This window comes from Somniosus microcephalus, chromosome 10 (genome assembly GCF_052327205.1).
Source record: "Somniosus microcephalus isolate GS21.2 chromosome 10, FLI_Smic_1.0, whole genome shotgun sequence".
Classification (NCBI taxonomy): Eukaryota; Metazoa; Chordata; class Chondrichthyes; order Squaliformes; family Somniosidae; genus Somniosus; species Somniosus microcephalus.
In genome coordinates this window covers 120,780,114-120,808,090 of record NC_140996.1, presented here as the reverse complement: position 1 = coordinate 120,808,090, position 27,977 = coordinate 120,780,114, and the positions used below count along the sequence as shown (strand labels likewise).

General features: G+C 44.5%; 1 protein-coding gene across 1 annotated transcript in view; it reads right to left on the bottom strand.

Moving 5' to 3' along the window:
* mre11a (MRE11 homolog A, double strand break repair nuclease) overlaps nucleotides 1-27,977 on the bottom strand; it is a 94,931-nt gene that overhangs the window by 66,684 nt on the left and 270 nt on the right. The window contains exons 2-8 of the mRNA XM_085998770.1: nucleotides 27,593-27,693; nucleotides 21,032-21,164; nucleotides 19,120-19,280; nucleotides 15,055-15,142; nucleotides 7,745-7,886; nucleotides 1,571-1,685; nucleotides 870-1,055 (exon numbers count right to left, since the gene is read on the bottom strand). Of these exons, the coding sequence (XP_085854896.1) occupies nucleotides 870-1,055; nucleotides 1,571-1,685; nucleotides 7,745-7,886; nucleotides 15,055-15,142; nucleotides 19,120-19,280; nucleotides 21,032-21,164; nucleotides 27,593-27,612 (845 nt within the window). The 5' untranslated portion in view covers nucleotides 27,613-27,693. The remainder of the gene's footprint in view (nucleotides 1-869; nucleotides 1,056-1,570; nucleotides 1,686-7,744; nucleotides 7,887-15,054; nucleotides 15,143-19,119; nucleotides 19,281-21,031; nucleotides 21,165-27,592; nucleotides 27,694-27,977) is intronic.

Below are 27,977 nucleotides of genomic sequence, written 5' to 3'. Positions count from 1 at the left end.
AAGTGGTGTTAAAGCCAAGATTGGATCAGCCATGATCTTATTAAATGGTGGAGCAGGCTCGAAGGGCCAAATGGCCTTCTCCTGTTTATGTTCTTATGTCACATACCATCCTTACTTGGACATGTATCACCATTCCTTCATCGTTCTTGCCATGGAAGGATTGCAGCGAAGATTCACCAGGCTGATACCTGGGATGGCAGGAATGACGTACGAGGAGAGATTGTGTCGACTGGGCTTATACTCACTGGAGTTTAGAAGATTGAGAGGGGATCTCATCGAAACCTATAAAATTCTGTCAGGCCTGGACAGACTAGATGCAGGAAGGATGTTTCCGATGGCCGGGGAGTCCAGAACCAGGGGTCATAGTCTAAGGATAAGGGGTAAGCCATTTAGGACTGAGATGAGGAGGAATTTCTTCACCCAGAGAGTGGTGAACCTGTGGAATTCTCTGCCACAGAGGGCGGTGGAGGCCAGTTCATTAAATATATTCAAGAAGGAGTTGGATATATTTCTTAAGGCTAAAGGGATCAAGGGATATGGGGAGAAGGCAGGGACAGGGTACTGAATTTGGATGATCAGCCATGATCTCATTGAATGGCGGAGCAGGCTCGAGGGGCCGAATGGCCTACTCCTGCTCCTATCTTCTATGTTTCTATGTTGCTGGGTCAATATCCTGGAATTCCCTACTTCATTAGTACAAGGACTGCAACTTCTTTTCAGGGCAATTAGGAATGGGCTATAAATGCAGCTTTCCCAAATCAATTTTTTTTAAACGTATTGCTAAACAGTAATAAATGCCTCTCCACTAACGCTTCATCTGTGCTAGAAAAGCTATAGCAAGATAGATTTTTTAAAATAAAAGCACATACTTTTTGACAGCTTCTCCTGGAGAAAGAGAAGTGACAACAGAGCTTCCGGGCTGTGAAACGTAGAAGAGCTGCTGTTCATTTCTTGTGGGAGCTATTTTACACTCATGTTCATGTCCCCAAATGACGAGGTCAAGGAAATCATCCAAAAACTGCTCAGGAATGTAATTGGTAGCTCCGTGTTTGCTCCTGTTTGAGAAATGCTAAACTGTATAAATGCTTAACTAGATCCGATTCAATTATTATAAAGATATTTTAAAGCACAATATTATCTCTAAAACTTAAAACTGTTATTTCACTGCTTTCGAACCGCTAGTGAGAGCGCAGCCTGTGGAGCAGTGAATGACAGACCGCAACTTCAGGAATTCCGCATTAGGCTGCGCATGTGATAAATCCTGAAGTTGCGATCACTTTCAAAGGAGAAATGACAGCGAACGCTGTCAGTTCACCGTCATCAGGACTGCAAGTTCCAGGCCACTGTGCAATACTTCGTAAATTAGTACAGATATTGAAACAATCCAAGGGGTGAAATTCCTTTTGTCGATAATTTTACTGAAAAACTCAATGGATACTAAATGGGATTTCTCATTTTGTACTCGTACGCACATTCATTGACGGGAGGGATTTCATCCACAGACTTCAGTTAAAACTGCTTGACAATTTTCTTTTCCATCAGATCATTAATTAATTAGTTGTTTTCTTACCTGTTTTGATGGATGACAAATATGTTAAACCAGCTGTCTTCCTCTTCCTTTGGCCTAAGCATAGTAACTTGTTTATTTACAAACATCCGGTAGAGACGCTCATCTGGAATGGCTCCTATCAATTATTAGAACACGCACAGCATTTTACCAAAGTGCTAACAGAGTTTCAAGCTCGGTAAGTGGGGTCTCTTTTTTAAAAGACAATGCTCAAAGCCTTGAACTTGCATTACTTGTTCTCAACTAAAATATTGTACTAAACATCTGGTTAAACAAATGAGTCTCAGAAGCATGGCTGCCACCAATATTTCGTAATAGCTTTTTTCCTGTAACTTTTTTTTTAATCTCAGGTTTTGCTAAATTTTGATCTTATAGACTCAATTCATAACTCAAACCTAAGACTAGTATGTCATTCTATAGTTTTCAGTTAGTTTTTCCAAACTTGCCTTAAGTATATAATTCAATTCACTCACATCAACCAACACTCAAATGACATGAGCCACAGTTGGTGAGTGAGCACTGCCACTTGAGAAAAAAAACTAGGAATAGCATTCTTCAATCCCAAGATGTTGTCCCAGTTATCAGTTATTAAATTTTCAGTAATGCAGAGAATATTTCAGAAAAGATTAGCCACCATATTGAAGAGAATGTTTTTGATCCCTCACACTACCTCCGTTTTTAATCTCAGTCGTGCTGGTAAAGTGAAGTGGCTTGCAATAGTCAGTCAGTGAGGAGGGAAAGTCATCTGGAGTCACAGTCACATCCCACCTAGAAATCTGGACAAAGTGCCATTGGCCGAGACCTAGGAGATCACCTCTCGACCACAGGTGATTCACAGCTTAGGGAGAAAATAGAAGTTTGATTCCCTTGTTAAAAAAAAAAATAGTACAGTTTCTCGTCTTGCTCCCCCCAACTCCAATAGAAGCAATCCCGCCTACTGGGCTACAAACAATTATTTTATTTGTTCTCAGGATGAGGGCCATTCTTAGATGCCCCAAGGTGATGATGGCCTTTCTCCTTGGACCACTTCAATCATTGCAGTGATGATGCTCCAACAATGTTGTTAGGACTATGAAAATATTGACCCAGCAACAATATGAATATGGGGTGTGACTTGGGGGGGATTTTAGAGGTGGTGGTGTTCCCACGACATTGCTGCTTTTGTTCTTGGTGGTAGAGGTTATGAGGAGGAAGGTGTTTTTAAAAAAACCTTGAAGAGTTGCTGTAGTTCATCCTGTAGATAGTATATACTACATCCACAGAGCGCTGGTGATGGATAGCGAGCCCAATGGCAGGAGCGCCGATCACGTAAACTGCTCTGTTCTGGATGGGGGGGGGTGTCGAGCTTTAGAAGCGTTGCTGCAGCTGCATCTATTCAGGGGAGTGTTCCATCATACTACTGACTTGAGCCTTTTAGATGGTGGAGAGGCTTTGAGGGGTCATGAGGTTAGCTACTCCTCGCATTGTACCTAGCCTCTGCCCTGCTGTTGAAAAAGTTGCTCTATTTAAAATTCTGGTCAACTGTGAAACATACTGATGGTAGGGGACTCAGCGATGGTTGAAGGCCATGGGAGGGTGACTGGGCTTTCCTTTGTTCGTGATAGTCATTACCTGGAACCTGCAATGAGAATGTTACTTGCCACTTGTCGCTCCAAGCCTTTTGTGTCGCTTGGCCAGCGAGAGGGATAAAAACGTAAGAATTCCCACTCTTAATCACAGGCTTAGCTTTGATGGTCTTTCCATGGATGAATAGGTCAGGCATAAACAAACATTCTCAATTTACACATGAAGAATGGCCACTCAAGTGAACTCCCAGCAGCATGAGTTGCTGCTTTAAGGGAGAATATTGGAAAAATAACTGTTTGGCCACTGCCTTGTACTCACGTCAACTAAATTGATCAGTCAAGGACAACAAGCAATTTTTTAAGTAGATGTATGGTATGCCGTGTTACCTGGCACATAAGGGACCAGGTAGTTATGACCATTGTTCAAGGTTAGTGATATTGGCGTTGTCAATTTCAGATAAAGAAGGAAAGTAATGTGGATACCACAATGTTCAAATCAATTTGGGTCCACTTACTCAAAAGGGCATCTTTGTCAAGTTAGACAGCTGACTGACCAAAGTCTGTGGTCTCCACATTGTCAGGACAATTATGTAGCTGAACAGAAAGCCATATTAATGAATGAAAAAAAAGGTAGCCAGGAAACAGACTTCTTGACATTAGTGAAGTGTAACAGAATATTTTCTGCAGAAACCAAAATTCTAATAATCTCTCTGATCCAGAGGTATCTGCAAGTAGCTTTAGCAACTATACTAAAAATGAAGAGTGATGTGAGTGGAAGGTACATAGAACAGTGGAATAGGCATTCTGCCCTCTGATCTCTGGGATTTGGGTTTGAATCAGGCTGAACCCATGAACAAACCTCAAATACTTTCAAAAACAGGATGATATTGTACACACTTAAAATACTTAGAATAATAGAAGTTATATTAAGCTAAAGCCCAGTTTGCCTGCTCAGGTGGATGTAAACGATCCAATGGCGCTACTTGAAGAGGAGCCAGGGGAGTTCTCCTGGTGTCACTATTTAGCTCTTACTAAACACTGTCACAACAGATTTACTGGTCACTTATCTCATTTGCTATTTGTGGGAAATTGGCTGCTGTGTTTGTCTACATAACAAGTTTTAAAAATTTCAAAACATTTCAACAGTAACTCACTGTGAAGCATTTTGGGGCTTCAGAGAACGTAAAAGGAACTACATAAATTGTGACATCAGCGCCGACCTGTATGGCTGCTGTTTTATAAGCTCCTCCCCAACTAGTATTTTAATGTTGTATTTTAATATATCGTAGTTAGTTTTTTAGTATTCTACTGTTTAGTATTTAGCATTCTAGTTTTAGTATTAGTAGTTTAGTTGTTTTTAAAAAAAAATATTCTACTGTTTAACCGACCTGTATGGCTCATGAGGGTAGCCGCTGTTTTACGAGCTCGTCCACAACTTTCCACTTTATTTATTATTTTGTTATTATTAAACAATTTTGTAAGTACTGTTTCTTCGCTTATCCGCTATGACCGTCAATCACTTCTGGACATAAGATCGTCCGGAGATATAGGACCTACCCCCGATTTTTCAAACTGGGATTCTGCTGCTACTACCATCTACCCCCCCACCTGCTTACCTGACTTCATTCCTGTGATCAGGAAGCGACAACAGCACAAGCGGGGCAGACGAGCAGGTGCATTAGTGAAGCTGAGGCGACGTGAACACCACCCCCCCGCCCTTCCGAGTATTCTCCTGGCGAATGTGCAGTCACTGGACAATAAGCTGGACGAACTCAGGGGGAGGCTCACCTTCCAGCGAGACATTAAGAACTGCAACGTCTTGATTTTCACTGAGACTTGGCTTGATCCATCGATACCAGCTTCGGCCATTCAACCAGAGGGATTCAACATTCACCGGCTAGACCGAACAAAGGACTCGGGGAAGAATAGAGGGGGTGGAGTATGCTTTATGATCAACAATTCTTGGTGTTCCGACGTGGAACTACTTACATCTTCTTGTTCACCCGATCTTGAACACCTGATGATCAAATGCCGACCCTTCTACCTCCCAAGAGAGTTCTCATCCGTGATCATTACAGCGGTGTATATGCCACCACAGGCCGACGCAAATAGGGCACTAAATGAGCTGTATGGGACCATTAGCAGGCTTGAAACTTCCCATCCAGAGGCTGCATTCATCGTGGCTGGCGATTTCAACAAAGCCAATCTGAAGAAAGTACTGCCTAAATACCATCAGCATATCACCTGCCCAACACGAGCCAAGAACACACTAGATCACGTTTACACTCCATTCCGGGATGGATACAAGGCCCTCCCCCGCCCTCCCTTCGGCAAATCAGATCACGACTCCATCCTGCTGCTACCCACCTATAGGCAGAAACTGAAACAGGAAAAGCCTGTGATGAGATCTCTACAACGGTGGTCGGATCAATCAGACGCTATGTTACAAGACTGTTTTGATTCCACTGACTGGGATATGTTCCGGAATGCCTCGGACAACGACATCAACACATATACAGATTCAGTCATTAGTTTCATAAACAAGTGCATAGATGGCGTTGTTCCGAGGATTGTTGTACGAACATTTCCCAACCAGAAACCATGGGTAAATGGCGATATCCGTGCTATGCTAAAAGCACGGTCCATCGCATTCAACTCTGGGGACATAGATGAGTACAAGAAATCAAAGTACGAGCTAAGAAAAACCATCAAAAATGCAAAAACAAAATACACGGATAAAGTGGTCACACTATCATAGCTCAGATTCACGAAGGATGTGGAGTGGACTACAATCTATTACGGACTACAAAGGGAAACCCAGCTGTATCATGCCCAGCAATGCCTCTCTCCCGGACGAGCTTAACACTTTTTACGCCCGGTTTGAGGCCAACAACAACTGGCCTGTTACAAGGGCGCCCACGGCTCAGGACGACCGGGTCTTCTCAATCTCCATGGCTGACATGAGCAAGACTTTTAAGAGAGTGAACACCCACAAAGCACCCGGTCCAGATGGAATCCCTGGGCGTGTCCTTAGAGAATGCGCTGACCAGCTGGCAGCCGTGTTTATGGATATATTCAACCGTTCACTGTACCAGTCTGTAGTCCCCACCTGCTTCAAGATGACATCGGTTATTCCAGTCCCCCAAAAAAAGTAACCTGTTTAAATGACTACCGCCCCATAGCACTCACTTCTGTCATCATGAAGTGCTTTGAGAGGCTGGTCAAAACCCACATCAACTCCTTACTAACTGACACACTGGACCCATTCCAATTTGCTTACCGCCCAAAAAGATCTAGGGATGATGCCATCGCCACTGTACTGCACACTGCCTTATCACACCTGGATAAAAGGAACACCTATGTGAGAATGTTGTTCATGGATTATAGTTCAGCATTCAATACCATTATCCCCTCCAAGCTTGTCAACAAGCTCAGTGAGCTAGGACTTAACACCTCCCTATGCAACTGGATCCTGGAATTCCTGACAGGCAGACCCCAGGTGGTGAAAATAGGCAGTAACACCTCCTCAACACTGATACTGAACACGGGAGCGCCCCAGGGTTGTGTGCTCAGCCCCCTTCTGTACTCCCTGTTTACTCACGATTGCGTGGCCATGCACAACTCCAACTCCATCATCAAGTTTGCTGATGACACTACCGTTGTAGGCCTGATCACAGATGGCGACGAGACAGGCTACAGGGAGGAGGTAAGAGCTCTAGCAGAATGATGCAAGTACAACAACCTCTCCCTCAACATCAGCAAAACAAAGGAGATGATCGTGGACTACAGGAAGCGGCAGGGGGAGGGACACACCCCAATCTACATCGAAGGGGCTGAGGTGGAGAGGGTCAGCAGCTTCAAATTCCTGGGTGTATTCATTACGGAAGACTTAACGTGGTCACATCACATCGACGTCGTAACGAAGAAGGCATGCCAACGCCTGTTCTTCCTCAGGAGACTGAAGAAATTTGGAATGGCTCCCCAGATTCTCACCAACTTCTACCGGTGCACCATCAAAAGTATCCTGTCCGGCTGCATCACTACCTGGTATGGCAGCTGCACCGCCACAGACCGCAAGGCTCTACAGATGGTGGTGAAAGCTGCACAACATACTATAGGAATTAAACTACCTGCTGTCCAGGATATCTACCCCGAGAGGTGCCGGGGGAAGGCCCTGAGAATCATTAAAGACGCGAGCCACCCCAGCCACAACCTCTTCGCCCTGCTCCCGTCCGTTAAGAGATACCGACGCATACAGTCTCCTACCAGCAGGTTTTGAAACAGCTTCTACCCCCAGGCCATAAGGCTCATGAACGTATAAATTATTTATTACTGTTGTTTTATTTATTATTACTGTATTTCTATTAGTATTTTATCATTGTTATGCCATATTTATTCCAATGTTGGGAGGACTCGTAAAAATCAACATTTCATTGTGCAGTACACAAGTCTGCTGCATATATGACAAATAAAATTTAACTGAATTGAATTGATAAATGCAAGTTCTTTCTTCCTTAACTGGACAAGAGCAAACTTGCAATTTATAACAAAGTGTTTGTATAGCTACAGTTTAAAAAATAGTTTTTGTTTTCCTCAAACTCAAGAGTCTCACCTAACCCATAGAGCGCCAGCTTAGTATCTCCTTTCTGGATCAGAACAGGGCTAATGTCAATCTTCTCAACAGACATTGACCGACCAAAATGGTTTATCAATCCAGCACAGCTCAAAAGATCCAAGGCACACAGTGCATCTGCCTAAAACAGAATTGAAATAGAGAAAAGGTTTCAGTAGAATTAAGGTGCAATATATACACTGAATCAAATTCCTAGCAGCAGCACAAATGCAAAAGGCATTTCTATGATTCTTTTATCTACCAGATAAAGCTAGTTAGGGTTAAATTTCCCAGAAATTTAAGTGTGGAATAATGGCATTTAGTCAGAGTCATAACGGCGCAGGAGGCCATTCGGCCCATCGAGTCCGTGCCAGCTCTCTGTAGAGCAATCCAGTCAGTCCCATTCCCCCGCTCTATCCCCGTAGCCCTGCAAGTTTATTTCCCTCGAGTGCCTATCCAGTCTCCCCTTGAAAACATTGAGTGTGTCCACTTCCACAACTTCCGTCGGCAGCGAGTTCCAGGTCCTCACCACTCGCTGTGTAAAAAAGTTTTTCCTCACATCCCTCCTATATCTCTTGCCCAAAACCTTAAATCTGTGTCTCCTAGTCCTTGTACCATCAACTAGTGGGAACAGCCTTTCCCAGTCTAGCCTATCCAAACTCGTCATAATCTTGTACACTTCTATCAAATCACCTCTCAACCTCCTTTGCTCTAATGAAAACAAATCCAGTTTCTCCAACTTGTCCTTGTAGCTAAGATCTCCCATCCCCAGAACCATTCTGGAAAATCTCCTCTGCACCCTCTCAAAGGCCTTCACATCCTTCCTAAAGTGTGGTGACCAGAACTGGACGCAATACTCCAGTTGTGGCCTAACCAGCGCTTTATAAAGGTTCAGCATAACTTCTCTACTTTTGCACTCAATACTGTACCTCTATTTATGAAGCCCAAGATCCCATATGCTTTGTTAACCACTCTCTCAATATGTCCTGCCACCTTCAGGAACCTATGTAGATTAACTCCCAGGTCCCTCTGTCCATGCACACTCTTTAAAACTGTGCCATTAAGTGTATACTGTTCCTTCTTCCAAAATGCATCACCTCACTCTTCTCTGTATTAAACTCCATCTGCCACATCTCTGCCCATTCTACTAGCCTTTCTATGTCCTGTTGCAGTCGATTGGTATCATCCTCACTGTTTGCCACACCCCGAAGTTTGGTGTCATCGGCAAATTTAGAAATTCTACTCTGTATTCCAATATTCAGCTAATTTACATAGATCACAAAAAGCAGTGGCCCCAGCACTTACCCTTGGGGAACACCACCGTCTACCATCCTCCAGTCTGAAAAACAACCATTTACCACAACTCACTGTTTTCTGTCCTTAAGCCAATTTCTTATCCAAGCTGCCACTGACCCACCTATTCCATGAGCCTCAATTTTGTTAACCAGCCTTCTACAGTATTTGGTAATTTGTCAAACGTTTTCCTAAAATCCATGTAGGCAACATCCATTGCATTCCTTTCATCAATCCTCCCTGTTACTTCATCAAAAAATTCAATTAGATTCGTCAAACATGATCTGCCTTTTACAAATCCATGTTGGCGCTCCTTAATTAGCTTAAACCTCTCCAAGTGCCCGTTAATTTTTTCCTTGATTATTGTTTCTAAAACTTTACCCACCACTGATGTTAAACTGACCGGCCTGTAGTTACTGGGATTGTCCTTATACCCTTTCTTGAACAGTGGTGTCACATTTGCCACTTTCCAATCCTCAGGCACCTCCTCCACATCTAGGGAAGATTGGAAAATTATGGCAAGCCTTTCCGCTATCTCCTCCCCCAATTCCCTTAGCAACCTGGGATGCAAGCCATTTGGACCAGACGGCTTATCCACTCTTAAGCATACCCAGCTTTTCTAGTACATCCTGTCTATCAATTTTCACCCCTTCCACTGCTTCGCCCTTTTCCACTTCTAGCGATATTTTGTCAGCATCCACCTCCTTAGTAAACACCAATACAAAGTACTCTGGGTATTCTAGCCTTGCCCTGCGCCTCTAAGCAGATATCACCTTCTTTGTCCCCAATAGGCCCGCCCCACCTCTTACTACCCACTTACTGTTTACATGCCGGTGGAAGATTTTTGGGGTTCCCTTTTATGTTAACCACCATTCTACACTCTATTCTCCCTTGAAGAATTCACATGACATTCATCATACACCCTCTTCTCTATCTCCCTCATCATCCAAGGAGCCCTTACTTTGGTTCCTTTACCCTTCCCTCTTGTTGGAATGTACCTAGCCTGTACTTGGAACATCTCCCCCTTAAAGATCTGCCATTGTTCCGTTACAGTTTTTCCTGTCAGTCTTTGGTTCCATTGTATCCTGGCTAGATCCTTTTGCATCCCATTGAAGTTAGCCCTATTCCAGTTTAGAAGTTCCACTCTAGATTGTTCCTTGCTCCTCTCCATTGCTAATCTAAATATTTTGGGTACGAGTGATCATCGTATCATGTGTTCTCCCACAGTCACTTGGTCGACCTGGCCCACCTCATTCCTCAGCACCAGATCCAGCAATGCTGCCTTCCTAGCTGGGCCAAGAACATACTGGTCAAGAAAATTCTCCTGAACACATTTCAGAAATTCCTCCCCCTCCTTTCCCTTTACCCTAGCATTATCCCAATCGATCTTTGGGTAATTAAAGTCCCCAATATCACCACTCTATAACTCTTGCATATCTCTGCAAGTTCCCTGCAGATTTGCTCCTCTACCTCCCTCTCACTATTTGGAGGCCTATAGAATACCCCCAATAGTGTGATCATACCATTTTTGCTCCTCCACTCTAACCAAATGGATTCTGTCCTTGTCCCCTCAAGAACATCCTCCCTTTCCAACACTACAATGTCTTCCTTAATCAGCACTGCCACCCCACCTCCCTTTTTCCCTTCCCTAACTTTTCTGAACACCTGGTACCCTTGAATATTAAGTGCTCAGTCCTCACCGTTTTCAAGCCACGTTCCCGTTATTGCCACAATATCATATTGCCACACGGCTGATTGTGCTTGTAGCTCACCAACCTTATTCACCACACTTTGTGCATTTACATACATTCATTCTAAACCCATTTTTGAATTTTTCGTAGTCTTTCTTAGTCTGCTCCTTTCTAATATGGTACTACTTCCGCCTCTAGTACTACTTTCTTCTCGAGTACTATCCAACACACTCAATTCTTTTATGCACCTTATTCCTCTTTTCTACTCCTATATGCTGGGGCCCATCCCCTTGCCAAGCTAGTTTAAACCCTCCCCAACAGCACTAGCAAACCTCCCCGCGAGAATATTGGTCCCGGCTCTGTTGAGGTGTAACCCGTCTGGATTGTACAGGTCCCACCTTCCCCAGAAATGGTCCCAATGCCTCAGGAATCTAAAGCCCTCCCTCCTGCACCTTCTCTCCAGCCACGCATTCATCTGTTCTATCTTCCTATTCCTGTACTGACTAGCACGTGGCACCGGGAGTAATCCGGAGATTACTACCTTTGAGGTCCTGCTTTTTAATCTCTTTCCTAGCTCCTTATAGTCTGCCTGCAGGACCTCATCCCTCTTTCTGCCTATGTCATTGGTACCGATATGGAAAACGACTTCTGACTGATCACCCTCCCACCTCAGAGTGTCCTGCAGCCGCTCAGTGACATCCTTGACCCTGGCACCAGAGAGGCAACATACCATCCTGGAGTCACGTCTGCGTTCACAGAAACGCCCATCTGTTCCCCTAACCGGTGAATCCCTATCACTATTGCTCTTCCACTCTTCTTCCTCCCCCCGTGCAGCTGAGCCACCCATAGTGCCGTGGCCTTGGCTCTGGCTGCTCTCCCCAGAAGAGCCATCACCCCCACCAGTTTCCACAACTGTGAGCCGGTTAGTGAGTGAGATGCACACTGGGGATTCCTGACCTACCTGCCTGGTGGTCACCCATTCCCTCTCTTCCTGCACATTTTGAGGCTGCGGGGTGACCACTTCTAGAAACGTGCTTTCCAAGTATTTCTCAGCCTCGCGGATGCACTGTAGTGACTCGAGCTGCCGTTCAAGCTCCAAAACCCGGAGCTCGAGTTGCTGCAATTGGCAACACTTCCTGCACACGTGGGCGTCCAAGCCACAAGAAGTGCCCAGAATTTCCCACATGGAACAGGATGTGCAAATCACGGGACTGAGCAGCCCTGCCATGCCATGGAGGGCAGCACGGTGGCATAGTGGTTAGCACTGTTGCCTCACAGCGCCAGGGACCCGGGTTCGAATCCGGCCTCGGGTGACTGTCTGTGTGGAGTTTGCACATTCTCCCCGTGTTTGCGTGGGTTTTCTCCGGGTGCTCCGGTTTCCTCCCACAGTCCAAAGATGTGCGGGGTTAGGTTGATTGGCTATGATAAATTGACCCTTAGTGTTAGGGGGATTACATACGTGGGGTTACGGGGATAGGGTGGGATATGTGTCGGTGCAGGCTCGATGGGCCGAAATGGCCTCTATCTGCACTGTGGGGTTTCTGTGATTTACCAGACTATGGAGGTAATTTAGCAGAAATAAACTTAAAACTTAAGAAACACTCAACAGCTACCCGCCAATCAGCACTTCCCTCTATTAGATTTACTGTACATACTGTATAATTATTTGATACTGGCTTAAAAAAAATAGAATTTAAGAATACATTTAAAGGAGATATCCAGGACAACCTCCTAAAAAACAGCTTAATTTTTGAGCATTCATTCAAAATACATCAAGTCTAATTTTTTTTTTGACCCAGGCCTGTAATCAGCAGAAATGGAGGGAAGTGCAGCAGTAAAATTGGGAGTGAGTGAGCATGTAAAGTCAAAAGGTAAGCTAAAATGTATTCTTAATGATGTCTAAACAAGGTCATAATGAGCTTAATTGGGTCCCCCACCGCTGCATGTCGGGTCTGCTCGGCGCTGGCAGACCCGTCATTGGGAAAGGTGTGTGGTGGCGAGTTCACAGCAGGGTCCCGCCCCGCTGTGGAAAAAAAAACTTTCCCACCCAACCTGCCACCAATCCCGCCCGCTGACACCGCATAAAATTCCAGCCAATGATGCAAGTTTTGTCAGTTACAGGGTTAACAGGAATATCAGTAAAACTTAAAAGATCCTGTTATTGGTTCAGTTTGTACTTGAAGCCTAAATAAAAAATAAATCGGGGGCTGAAGCAGGCAACGAACCACCTGGCCCTCAGAGTGAGGGTCTCACTATAATTTCCCGACACAGACTCCGCCTGAAGCCAGTGGGAATGACGTCAGAGTCAAAACTCGTGTTGGGGAGGGATCAGGTCACCGCTAGGGACCCACTGAAACGGTGCGCGGCAAGGTATGGGGGGCAGGAACACTGCATGAATCCTCCCCCAAAGACAGAACCAGGAGACAGTTTGAAAGGCATCACATTTTAAATTCTTCAAAGAACTAACAATGCATTTAAAAGTCAGTAACAGTTTAGTTCTTAAGAGTTGCAATGTTTTATCAACTTGAAGATAGATAAAAGGCTACATATAGTGAGATATCTATTAGATTATTTGCTTGCTCATTGTATAATAATTTGCTTGCTATTTTAAATTAAAAGCAGGGTCTGGTATGTTGCTTTATCATTTGCGAAGACTGAACTTATATCTTAAAAGGGCATTATATAGCACAGTATCTAAAAGCAATTACCAAGCAGTGTTTGCTGTTCAGTTATCTCAGCAAATTATCAAAAGCTTACCTAGATCTCAAGGCAAGAGTAGAGACTGGAAGGTAAGGGAAGTTGGGGCTCAGTCATGAGACTGATTCAAGATAAGAGAACTAAATAATCTTTAATACACCCCAAAATTACAGGAGTCAACATCTTCATAACATTCATCACAGAGAAGCAGCAGCAACTATCGCACTGCTGGCTTTCTACGAGTGCAAAGGGTGACTGATTGCACCTGTGTAGACATTCTACCACTGCCCATAGCATTGTGACCCATTTGAACAGAAAGCACCACTACCCTCAATGTCTAGCTGGTCTTTGACCACCAGAACATAAACATGCTGGTCTACAGCTACTTCCTTACAGCTTCAGCAATACATTTATTCTACTCCAATCATGTGCCAGCTTTGATCCTGGAGAAGGTAGAATGGAAAGAAAGCTCCTTTCAGACCAAGGCTACTGTCGCTAGCCTGGACCAATGACAGAATTTGAGCACCCACACAAGTTGTATGCAACCACCAGTTTCATTATTGAACATTCCATTGGCATCTTGAAAGAGTGCTTTATTTGTCTGGATACTTCATGGAGCACATTACAGAATAGCCCACTTGGGGTCTCCAGGATCATCACTGTGCTGCATGCTCCATAATTTTGCTATCCAGAGAGGATGAATCATGAAAGAATACAAGTAAAGGAGGGAGGCAGTGAAAATGAGGAAGTAGCGCCTGAAACACTAACACAGCCTAGAAGAGTGGTGCACGTTAATGCAAGGTACAAAAATAAAGGCCGTGGTTTACTCAGTTTTGTTGCTTGAGATAGTGGTGGCTGACTTGTGTTACCAGCTTGCTGCTACTGCCTCTCATGTCTAGTGCCCCCAATTCTTTAGGGTGTGGGGAGGCCATCTTTTCCTTATATACCTCCTTTCCCACCCCCCACCCCAACTCCTGGTTAGAGCCCCTGGCTGGGACACTGCTTTTCCTCAATCCAATAACCAATTCTACAGCATTTGCTGAGCAAATGTTCGGTGTTGCCTTGCGTGCAATCTGAGAAGCTGGAATGTCTCCTAATTGCAGTTCACAGCTGAAGAGGATTAGTTCTTCTCCCTTTTCACTGGATGTCCCAATATATAGAACATTTAGCCCACCTACAGAAACAACAGGTTCTGCAAGTACTAGTTTTTAATGAAAGGCATATCCCACGTACCAAATTTAATACAATAGGCAAGTACATTGACCAGTATATGATCAAACAGCACGGTGGCATAGTGGTTAGCACTGTTGCCTCACAGCGCCAGGGACCCGGGTTCGAATCCGGCCTCGGGTGACTGTCTGTGTGGAGTTTGCACATTCTCCCCGTGTTTGCGTGGGTTTCCTCCGGGTGCTCCGGTTTCCTCCCACAGTCCAAAGATGTGCGAGTTAGGTTGATTGGCTATGATAAATTGACCCTTAGTGTTAGGGGGATTAAATACGTGGGGTTACGGGGATAGGGTGGGATATGTGTTGGCGTAGGCTCGATGGGCCGAAATGGCCTCTATCTGCACTGTGGGGTTTCTGTGATTACAACTTCAATGTTTAAAGTAATTAAAAACAAAAATCTTACCCCTGTAGGGTCATCATGGTTACCATGAACACTGAAAACAGGAATAGATATATTTAAATTTCCATCTTGATAGTTTACCCAGGGAAATCTGAAAAAAATTGTAAGATAGCCAATAATGAGAAATACAAAGTTTCATTTTTTTGTTAAAAAGTCTATTACCTGCCAAATATTCGCCTCCCTTACTCAAGACACTTACTCCTTGACCAGGTATGATTCCAATAGTGTCAGGCTTCCTCCAGTATTTCACTCAGATGACCATTATTCAGGATGAGTCTTGACAGTGACCAGCTGCAGTGTATTCGACCACAAGGACATCACAGTTGAACGCAATTCTATCATAGAGTCATAGTCATAGCCCTCATCCTGGGACTAGGGACAGGGTCACTGGCAAGGCTTGGAAGCTAAGCAGAGCCAGGCCTGGTTAGTACCTGGAGGGGTGACCATCAGGGAAGACCAGGTGCAGAAGGAGCCCCGAGGAGGGGCGGTTGGTGAGAAGGTCACGGAAGGAGCCCCGGGAGGGGCGGCTGGTGAGCAGGCCCGGGCGTTGGGCTGAAGAATGTCGGACAGGAGGAATGGTGGAAATTGAATGGCGGCGCGCACAGACGCAGCGGCTTTGCTTCTCCCAGGACGGTGCTATTTACGTTTAATGTTAATGTTATTTGTACTGGACTCATGGGAGCTTGCAAGATCACATTTCGTTGTTCATGTACTTGTGCAGTGTACAATGACAATAAAGTTGAATTATTATTATAATGGCACAGGAGGCCATTCGACCCATCTAGTCCAAGCCAGCTCTCTGCAGAGCAATCCAGTCAGTCCCATTCCCCTGCAAGTTTATTTCCCTCAAGTGCCTATCCAGTCTCCCCTTGAAAACATTGTGTGTGTCCGCTTCCATCGGCAGCGAGTTCCAGGTCCTCACCACTTGCTGCGTAAAAAAGTTTTGCCTCACATCCCCCCCTGAATCTCTTGCCCAAAACCTTAAATCTGTGTCCCCTAGTCCTTGTACCGTCAACTAGTGGGAACAGCCATTCCCCGTCTTGCCTATCCAAACCAGTCATAATCTTGTACACTAGCACGATAGCAAAGTCTTGACAAAGGGTTTGACCCAAAACGTTGACTCTTTTTTCTCTCCACGGATGCTGCCTGGTCTGTTTTTCCAGCATTTTCTGTTGTTATAATCTTGTACACCTCTATCAAATCACCCCTCAACCTCCTTTGCTCTAATGAAAACAAATCCAGCTTCTCCAAACTGTCCTTGTAGCTAAGATCCCCCATCCCAGGAACCATTCTGGTAAATCTCCTCTGCACCCTCTCAAAGGCCTTCACATCCTTCCTAAAGTGTGGTGACCAGAACTGGATGCAATACTCCAGTTGTGGCCTAACCAGTGCTTTATAAAGATTCAGCATAACTTCTCTACTTTTGTACTCTATACCTCTATTTATGAAGCCCAAGATCCCATATGCTTTGCTAACCACGCTCTCAATATGTCCTGCCACCTTCAGGGACCTATGCACATTAACTCCCGGGTCCCTCTGTCCCTGCACACTCTTTAAAACTGTGCCAGCCTTCTATGTGGTACTTTGTCAAATGCCTTCCTAAAATCCATGTAGACAACATCCATTGCATTCCCTTCATTGCTCCTCCCTGCTACTTCATCAAAAAATTTAATTAGACTAGTCAAACATCATCTACCTTTTACAAATCCGTGTTGGCTCTCCTTAATTAGCTTAAACCTTTTCAAGTGCCCATTAATTTTTTCCTTGATTGTTTCTAAAACTTTACCCACCACTGATGTTAAACTGACCGGCCTGCAGTTACTAGGATTGTCCTTACACCCTTTCTTGAACAATGGTGTCACATTTGCCACTTTCTAATCCTCAGGCACCTCCCCCGCATCTAAGGAAGATTGGAAAATTATGGCAAGCGCTTCTGCTATCTCCTCCCCCAATTCCCTTAGCAACCTGGGATGCAAGCCATCTGGACCAGGCGACTTATCCACTCTTAAGCATACCCAGCTTTTCTAGTACATCCTGTCTATCAATTTTAACCTTCCATTGCTTCGCCCTTTTCCACTTCTACCGATATTTTGTCAGCATCCACCTCCTTAGTAAACACCGATACAAAGTACTCTGGGTATTCTAGCCTTGCCCTGCGCCTCTAAGCAGATATCACCTTCTTTGTCCCTAATAGGCCCGCCCCGCCTCTTACTACCCGCTTACTATTTACATGCCGGTAGAAGATTTTTTGGTTCCCTTTTATGTTAACCGGCATTCTACTCTCATATTCTCTCTTTGCCAATTCTTATTTTCATCTTCACTTCCCCAATACAAAAGTACTCATCGAGTATTCTAGCCTTGCCCTGCGCCTCTAAGCATGTAACACCTTCTTTGTCGCTAATTTTCCTCTCAATTTTCCACACAAATGCACTTCCAACAAGAATCCCGTAACCTAACCCAGGACACAGAGGTCAATGGTCATGCTCAGACCAACACTGCAGCAAAGATTAGCTAATTCAGCACAGATGGGGAATTGAACCTGGGCTCTTCACAAAGTGAATTTCAAATTGTCTACATTAAAACATAGTACAATATGATCATAGTACATCAAATTTAGAATTCACTGCTCCCTATAACATACTTTAGTATACCATCATGTATTACCACATTTAATAAATAAATGCAATTTGTTTAACTCATATTTAGCAAATAACATGGTTAAGAAGTGCCTCGTTAATGGTGCCACAAGGCACTGCAGCATCAACACAGTGCAGCAGCAGAGGGGAAAAGCAAATGCCAGCCCCTATGCAGCTGAGATGTTGACCTCATTTGCACTTCTGTGGGTAGGCATTGGAGTAGAAAAATAATAATCAGGAGAATCATTCCTGAGCTGCTGTCACATGCTATCCATAACAGCAACAAAGGCCGGAGGACAGGTCAAAACCTGCCTTGGCAGGCACTAGAGGGACTGGAATGCATTGTGGACATGGGGAATAATATGATTTGATAAGCTTTCCTTTGTTTTATTTATAATTTGGAGTTTGTTTGTGCCCCTTTAAAAAAAGGGGCACATGTTAAATTGCTTTCGATTGATGATACAGTCATCCTAATTGGCAGTTAAAAGAGGCAAAACCTGCTTTGGAGATGGCAGGTGGCGAGACCCTAGCAGAAAAACAGAATTCAAATCCTGGAAAAAAGTTTAAAATCTTAGCCATTCACTTGCAGAAAAATGAGAAGCAGACTATACGCTGACGTAATCAACTTCCTTATTTTATTTTGTTTGAGCTGGGTATATAAGATTCAGAAGCTGTTCTTTTATTTCACATTGAAGGAAATTTCATGCACCCTTTGTAAAAATGTGAATGAGTTTTTTGTTTGGCATGCAAAGCACAAATTACTGGCAAATATGAAGCGAAATAGAGCAAAACCAGAGTAGGTAGAATGAGGCATATCAAAATGTAACAGCAAATATTCACAAAGGCAAAGTTTCAACACTATAGTTGAAGCATCCAGAGCCTAAGCTCAGTATACTCAACTCTGATAGACATAAACTAAGAGTGTGCAGAAAGGAAGTGTCCTGCTATTATGAGCAAGAACCATTTTTGTATACCGTATCTGGTTCATGCCATACATTTGTGTATTTTAACCAACATTTATTTAGTTGTTTGCACGTGTATGATTTTTCTACGTGTATGAGAATTCATTTAGGATTCACCTACAAAAGGTGAAGAGAAAACCTTCCCATGTGGTTCTCATTGTTCCGAGAACATATATTGAATTTAATGCTACCCAATCAATCCACTACAGTTTGTGCTTAAATTTATTATGTAACAAAATAACAATGCAAAATTCAAAAAACTTAATAAATGGCAAGAGCACTTAGATTTCCAAGTCTTTGAGTGCTGAGATTCTCTGTAATCACCCATTTGGCAATTTCCAAGTCTTTGAGTGCTATAAGATTCCCTGTAATCACTTATTTGGCAAGAGTTTTACTTTAATTATCTTAAATATTAGGAAAAATGAAGCAAATAAATAATAACCTTAAATGTATAAAAAAAAAGTACTTACTTGCTAAAACCAAAATTAACCGACTGGTCACTTAAGATTTCAAACTGTATTGGATTATCGCCCATACAGTATTTTCTCAATAACTCCATGCAGGTATGCAATGTCTTACGGGAGGGTTTGTTGTCATGAAACAGATCGCCACCTAGCAGTATAAAATCAACCTAGGAGGTGGACAGAGGTGGAGCAAAATAAATTGTTTTCTGAATTTTGGCTGATGCAGGTAAAAAAATTCAAACGTAATTTTCACTTTAGCTACGAATAAGTATAACCTCAACTAAACTTTAGGTTAATTAAATGTCATAGTGGCACAATGGGTTGGAGCAGGACATCAGTTTGTGCAGATGCTCCCAAGAGAGTGCTATGACCATGAGCGTTCTCATTTCAGCAACTGAGCAGAGCTCCATGGCTTCCCACAGAGAAAGGGATCTTCAGACAAAGTTACCTACACTGCTTTGAGCAGCCAATTTCAGAGCAGCATAGGTAATGCCAAGGCAACTACTCTCTCAGGTGGTGAACAAAAGAAGATAATAAAATAGCTTTTTGTTAAAATAATCCAATTGTGACCTTTTTTCCAAGTTTGTTACACCTAAGCAATTGAGCATGAAGGTCATAAAAAGGTTACTTGTATTGCTTCATAGTTAACCTAAACCAGCATCATAGGATTCACATGGGTACAGTACATTCAGGAGCAGTGGGGCCAACAGAGGATCATGTCAATAGCCCAATCATACAATTTATAAACAAATTCACAAGTGTGAGCTACCTTAGATGTCGCAAAACATATGAAAAAAGAGTTTATTTTAACAAAGGCAATATATCATTTATGGACTAGTGATCAAGGTCACCAGTCTTTAACAATAACAACTTACATTTATATAGCATCTTTAACACAGAAAAAGGTCTCAAGGTGCTTTGCAAAGAGGTGAGGAAAACAGACAGCAAGCCATAAGGAGATAATCAGGAGGGGTGACCATATTCTTGGACAAAGACCAACTTGCAATGTAAAATTTATGGCAAAATTTTAAAGAAATGTGTCAAATAAAATGTGATTTACATTCAATTCTGTGACATACAGGTCACGGATATGTTACACACCCAATCTTAAATCTGCATGCACTTCCTGTCAACATTTTCCATTATAAATTCCCACATCCAAACTTATAATAGAAACTGCCAATGTAAATGTGCATTTATGGAGCATCTTTAATCCTCTGTAAAACTGCCACCTCCAACTCAGCCCATCCACCACTAAAATCATCATACATGCCTTTGCCACCTCCAGACTCGATTACTCTTTGCTGGCCTGGCCTTCCATAAACTTCAACTCGTCCAAAACTCTGCTGCTATCTCAAACCTAGTCATTCCTGCCCATCACCTCAGCCTCGCTGACCTACACTGGCTCCTGGTCACCTAGTGCCTCACATTTAAGATTCCCATTCTTGTTTTTAAATCCATCCAATACTTCAGTGCTAACTATTTCTATAGCCTCTTACAGCCTGCCTAATCTCTCCTTCCGTGGTTCAGCATTCATTCCCTCATACCTTTATGAAACACCTTGGGATGTTTTTCCTCAACATGCTACATAAATGCAAGTTGTTGTTGTTTAATTCTCTTAACTAAATATTCATCCAGCTCCTTTTTAAAAGCTAATTATAGTATTAACTATAGTTAAAATAGTTCCATTTCAGACAAACTGCAGGCTCCTGTGATTGTATAGGAATTCAGACTGAATTGTAAGATATGGCTAAAATTGCAGTATTCAGTTTAATTTCAAACTGTTACAGGGAAATTAGTCATGTGTACTATACCATATACTTATTTCTGAATCAGAGTTATAAATGCAATTACATTTGTCCCATAAAATGATACCTGGTACTATTCTGCAACATTATCAATGTTACTGGTGACTCACCGCATTATCTTGCGCGCATCTTAAAATCTCATCAAAAGTAACAAGGGTGTCATTTCCCCTTATGGCATCCTTTTCCAAATAGCCAAGATGAATGTCAGTTGCAATCAAAATTTTAAAAGTATTCTCATCTTCACTGTAAGAATGACAAAACATTGAATTAATTCACATTAGAGAAATCAGAGGAATGTTTTAACCTATAGTTTTCTTAATAATGTGCCTCAGTTACTTAGAACAATTAATTATTATGTAGTACATGAGACTAAGATTAATACAAGTCCACTATTTGTTTTCTTTCCCTCCCTTTTGAGTCCTGAGGGCCACAGGTATGAGAAAGGTGGCCTATAAGTGTACTGTGCGGGTTACTTTTTCACACCCATGGCCCATAACATCTGATCTGCAATTTACAACTTAACAAGATGTAATGAAATCTGTTTGTCTTGATCCTGTATTCGTTTTGCACTCATGTATATTACCCTCCCCCACTGTGTATAGTTTCACTTCCTCTTTCCCAACTAACCTGGGAGGTTCCAGGTCTTGGCTCTTGGCTCCGCCCCTGACTTCTCTTGCATAAAGATCCCAGGATCTGTATGACTCATTCCTGTGAACCAGTCGGCGTGTTGAGATGTTAGCTCTGATCTTAGTGATTAAAAGCCAACTTGTTTAAGTCTATAACTTCTAGTTTTGTGGTTATTGAAGGCCCATCAATTTTAATCACTAAAGAATACTAGGATGGATCGACTCCTAAAACCAGATCATCTGGACTTGGATCCACATTCTGCTGAAGCATCAAATCAATTTGGACACGGGCTCAAATGCTTCGAACTCTTCGCGGGGGCCTCATCCGCTAGCGAGGTAGATAAACTGAGTCTACTGACTACTCGCGCAAGTCATCGGATTTATTTGTTCATCCGGGACGCCACCTCTTACACGGAGGCCATCACTATCCTGAAGGCCCAATACCAGAGGCCGGTAAACGAAGTGTACGCCAGACATCTGCTGGCTACACGCAGGCAGCGACCAGAGGAATCAATGGACGATTTCTTACAGGGCCTAAAGGACCTGGTCCGGGACTGTAACTGCAAGGCCGTGACGGCCAACGCGTACTCTGACGAATTTGTTCGCGATTCCTTCATCACGGGCCTCAAATCGAATTATATCCGGCAGAGACTGCTGGAGGAGGTGGTCCTGGACTTAAAAAAGGCAGTGGCCACTGTGCGATCACTGGACGTGGCCCAGAGACACTCTGACTCTTATTCTTCCGGCCATGCGGCCCTCACCGCCTCGTGCGCGCTGAGGGGGCCACCATCTTGGAATCAGCCATCTTCCCCATCCAGGTCTCAGACCAGCTCTACGCCGCCAGAGTCCCCACACAGTTCACCCAGGAGTCCTACTACAGCGGCAATGTCTCGAGGCCCAAAATGCTACTTCTGCGGCCAGGCCAAGCACCCCAGACGATGCCCAGCGAAGGACGCTACATGCTTCAAATGTAAGAAAAAGGGGCATTTTAGCAAAGTCTGCAGGGGGAATCCGATTTCCAACTCCATCACCGCCTCGTGCGTGCCGTGCAGGCCGCCATCTTGGGATCCGCCATCTTTTCCCGACTCAACGGCCGCCCAGGGCCCAACAGTGGCTTCGATCACGGTGGATCAATCCAGGCCACACCCGTTGACAAAATCCATGATGGACATACAGGTAAACGGGAATTTAACGAAATGTTTAATTGACTGTGGGAGTACCGAGAGTTTTATCCACCCTAGCCTGGTACGGCGGCACTCATTAACGGTAACCACTACACGGAGCAGAATTGCTATGGCTGCTAAGCCCCACACTTCGGACATTTTGGGCTACTGTGTGGTAACACTGACTGTAAAAGGCACGGACTACAAGGATTTTAAACTCCTCGTGATGCCAGAACTCTGTGTTAATGTAATCTTGGGCCTGGACTTCCAGTGCCACCACGAAAGTGTCACGCTAGCATATGGCGGGTCCCAGCCGCCACTCACAGTTTGTGGCCTATCAACCTTAAAAATCAGCCCGCCCTCTTTATTCGCTAATCTCGCTCCGAACTGTAGGCCCATAGCGACCAAAAGTAGATGGTACAGTCTGGAAGACAGACACTTTATCAAGGCGGAAGTGGACAGACTCCTGCGGGAAGGCATTATTGAATGCAGTACCAGCCCGTGGCATGCCCAAGTAGTCATAGTTAAAAATAGCGAAAAGAAACGGATGGTAATTGACTACAGCCAGGCTGTTAATATTTATACCCAGCTGGACGCCTACCCTTTACCCTGCATATCAGAAATGGTCAACCAGATTGCGCAATACCGAGTCTTCTCGACTATCGACCTCAAATCCGTGTATCACCAGCTCCCCATTAGAACGGAGGACCGCCCATACACCGCCTTCGAGGCGAACGGACGCCTCTACCATTTTCTCAGAGTGCCCTTCGGGGTAACAAATGGGGTCTCGGTCTTCCAACGCGAGATGGACCGCATGGTTGACGAGAATAAACTACAAGCTACCTACCCCTATCTGGACAATGTCACTATCTGCGGGCACAACCAGCAAGACCACGATCTAAATCTTGCGAGATTTTTAAAAACTGCCCTAAAGCTGAATCTAACCTACAACGAAGACAAATGTGTCTTCAACACAACCCGTCTCTGTATCCTCGGCTGTGTGGTGGAAGATGGGGTAATTGGACCGGACCCTGACCGATTACGCCCCCTAAAGGAACTGCCCCTGCCACACAATCCCAAAGCTTTAAAAAGGTGCCTGGGATTTTTTTCGTATTATGCCCAATGGGTGCCCAATTACTCTGATAAGGCCCAACCCCTCATTAAATCGATGTCCTTCCCACTATCAGCTGAAGCTCGGGAGGCTTTCACCAGTATTAAACAGGACATTGAAAGGGCTGCAGTGTGTGCAGTGGACGAATGCATTCCCTTTCAAGTTGAAAGCGATGCGTCAGACTTTGCCTTAGCTGCGACCCTCAATCAGGCTGGGAGACCGGTGGCCGCCTTCTCCCGAACCCTTCAGGGACCTGAAATCAGGCACTCTTCTGTCGAGAAGGAGGCACAGGCTATAGTGGAGGCAGTGCGGCACTGGAGACACTACCTAGCCGGCAAACGTTTCACCCTGCTCACCGACCAGCGGTCGGTGGCTTTCATGTTTAATAACAAAGGGGGAAAATCAAGAATGGCAAAATACTCAGGTGGAGGATCGAACTATCCACGTTCGACTATGATATTATGTACAGGCCGGGAGCCCTTAATGAACCCCCAGACGCCCTATCGCGGGGAATGTGTGCCAGCATTCATACGGACAAATTACAGGGTCTCCACAACGACCTCTGTCACCCAGGGGTCACCCGACTATACCATTTTATAAAGTCCCGCAATCTGCCCCACTCCATCGAGGAGGTCAGGGCAATGACCAGAGCCTGCCGCATCTGTGCGGAATGCAAGCCTCGTTTCTACAGGCCTGACCGTGCACACCTTATCAAAGCCACACGGCCATTCGAGCGCCTAAGTCTGGACTTCAAGGGACCCCTTCCCTCTGCCGACCGTAACGTATACTTCCTCAATATCATTGATGAATATTCCCGCTTCCCCTTCGCCATTCCCTGCCCAGACATGACCAGTGCCACGGTCATCAAGTGTCTCTGTAATCTATTCTGCATGTTTGGCATGCCGAACTACATACACAGCGATAGGGGGACGTCATTCATGAGTGACGAGCTGCGCCAGTTCTTGCTCTCGAAGGGGATAGCCACTAACAGAACCACTAGCTACAACCCCCGGGGTAATGGGCAAGTGGAAAGGGAGAATGCTACTGTTTGGAAGGCTGTCACGTTAGCCTTAAAGTCAAAAGGCCTTCCGACCTCCCACTGGCAGGAAGTCCTCCCAGACGTGCTCCACTCCATAAGGTCTCTGTTATGTACTGCCACTAACGCTACCCCTCACGAAAAGATGTTCGTTTTCCCCCGGAAATCCACCTCGGGCATATCTCTACCCGCGTGGCTGACGTCTCCGGGGACAGTACTATTGCGGAAGCACGTGAGAGGCCATAAAACGGACCCCCTTGTGGAAAAGGTACAGCTCCTCCATGCAAACCCTCAGTATGCCTATATCGAATACACTGACGGGCGAGAGGACACTGTTTCCATAAAAGACCTCGCTCCCTCGGGGAGCGGAGAGAATGATGGGAGACTACCCGATGAAGACCTACACTACAAAGAGACAGGACGCCCAGAGGTATCAATACCCGACTTTAACCTGGAGGACACTGCAGATAACCTGGAAGACACTGCGGAGGCCCGGACAGCAGAGGAACCAGAATCCACTCCCCTAGAGGCACCCCAACCGGCTTTGCGCCGATCACTGAAAACTGCAAAACCTCCTGACAGACTCACTTATACCAACTTTTAAGAAACATCACCCCGATGGACTAAATCTATAGAAGGGGTGAATGTAATGAAATCTGTTTGTCTTGATCCTGTATTCGTTTTGCACTCATGTATATTACCCTCCCCCACTGTGTATAGTTTCACTTCCTCTTTCCCGACTAACCTGGGAGGTTCCAGGTCTTGACTCTTGGCTCCGCCCCTGACTGCTCTTACATAAAGATCCCAGGATCTGTATGACTCATTCCTGTGAACCAGTCGGCGTGTTGAGATGTTAGCTCTGATCTTAGTGATTAAAAGCCAACTTGTTTAAGTCTATAACTTCTAGTTTTGTGGTTATTGAAGGCCCATCACAAGATCAATAAGATAACTAAACAGTTTAAAAATTTATCCAGCATCATTAGTCATGGTACTCTTCTAACGACAGGATTCACAGGTACCCCTTCAGCTGGCCCTGGCAATGCCAGCTGTAAGTAAGCCTGTGAAGTCGCAATCCAGTTCCTCGAAAGTAACAGTCTGTACTGAAAATAGACACAAAAATTCACACAAATCATCAGCCTTATTCTCAGAGGCCGTAGGATGTAGTTGTCGGAACAGGAACAGTGTTTTTCCACAATGAAGCAACTGCCGTTCAAAGAGCAATCAAGCCCAGTAAATCCCCTTAACTGCTCTCACAACTAAAGTGACAGACTTTCCAAAATCTCAAACGGACAAAACAAAACCAGTAATGCTAGCTTTTGCGAATTAGTCCAGAGACACATGATTTTTAATGAAAATTTAGCCTAACTCGCAATTCAAAACCAAAATCTCCTGTTTTTTTCTAAACTTGCAGTAACACATTTCTCATTGGTTCCAGCATCCAGCAGCGGACAGACTTGGTAGTCCATCAAAGCGATATGATGCAATGATTCTGGACAGAGAATGATGCTGGGTAGTATTTAGATTGGTCACTGTGCGGCAGCACCACTCAGCATGGGCTACGGGGATTGGAACGCTCACCGGGGGCACGGCACAGGGATTGGAACCTTCAGTAGCAGGTGTTCCATTCCTGCGCTGCGTGCACCCAGCACACTCTTCGCGCACACCCTGACTCATGGCTCGCATTGCCAAGGACCCAGCTGGAGTCCGCACGTGGCGCGCTGCTTTTCCTCCCTGAATTGTGAGGGAAAATCCTTGCATTAAAAAAAATTATAACTGGGAGCTCACCACGTTGGACTGTTTCAGGAACTCCTTGGCGGCTTTGTCGAACTTATTCTGTGGCTTTGCAGCTTATGGTCTGAAGCGCTCAGGAAATAATGAGCATGTGCAGCAGGTCGGTGAGCATCTTACATAGTATTACTTCATTCATTGAAGACGGCACAGGCAACTAACTGTTGGTGCAATGATGGGAATGGTAAACAGCCTATAGGGCAAACAGTGAGCTGCGGAGCAGGACTGTGGCTATCACTCCAGGGACAGGCCTGTGTACCGAGCCCACAGCGGCCTGAGCCCAAATATTGCCCACCGTCAGACCCCACATCAATATCATTAGTGCGCTTACACGCTTCGTTGAGTCTTTGAAAAACCGGGCATTAAAATGTCTTAATTTTTGTTTAGTATACAATAATTTCATGCTTACCTAATACTAAAAAATCACCTGCCTGAAACTCAAGAGGAGTACCCAAACATAGAGATGTGGTGATAACAGGTAGGATTTTTTTTTAAGGTTTTTTGTAAAGCATTTTCAGATGCAGTAATATTAGCTTTTATAAAGAACTGTGACCTGTTAGAGATTAAATAAGCCACTAATGAGGTTTATAAACCAACTTGTCAATATATATTAGCACAACAGCAAAATACTGCAGATGCTGGAAATCCAAAATAACAACAGAAAATAAGTTCAGTTCTGATAAAGGGTCTTTGACCTGAAACGTTAACTCTGTTTCTCTCTCCACGGATGCTGCCCTGTCCTGCTGAGTTTTTCCAGCGTTTTCTGGTGTTATGTCAATATATATTGGTTTGTTTTAAAAAAAAATTGCAACTCGTGATTTCTATACGAAATCTCATGATTTTGAAGAGTTTGTCTCCTGATTTATGAGGCGGTGGGGTTGGCAATACTGCAAAACTAAATGCTGAAATCCACACTGAACTGCAATAAACTCTTCTCCATAACTTACAGGGTATTTCCAGTACTCATCTTGTCAGACTGTTAAAAGTAAACAAATGCACAGTTCGATTTGTAAAGTTTTCACAAAGAGCTGGAAACGGGGATTGACTTCTGAAAGGAAAAACAGGGAACACGAAGTTAACAGTGAAAGTAATAACAAGCAGCCATGCATTCAGGAATAAAGCCGTTTATAATCTTCACGCTGAGACAGGGTGCCTTTTGCAAACGCCCACGTGCTGCACAGAGCGGGGATTTAACGACCCAAACTGGCCGGGAGTTACACCGAGCCCGGTCACCGGCCCTCACACCTCCCCCCCAGCCAGGTCACCGGCCCTCACACCTCCCCCCCAGCCAGGTCACCGGCCCTCACACCTCCCCCCCAGCCAGGTCACCGG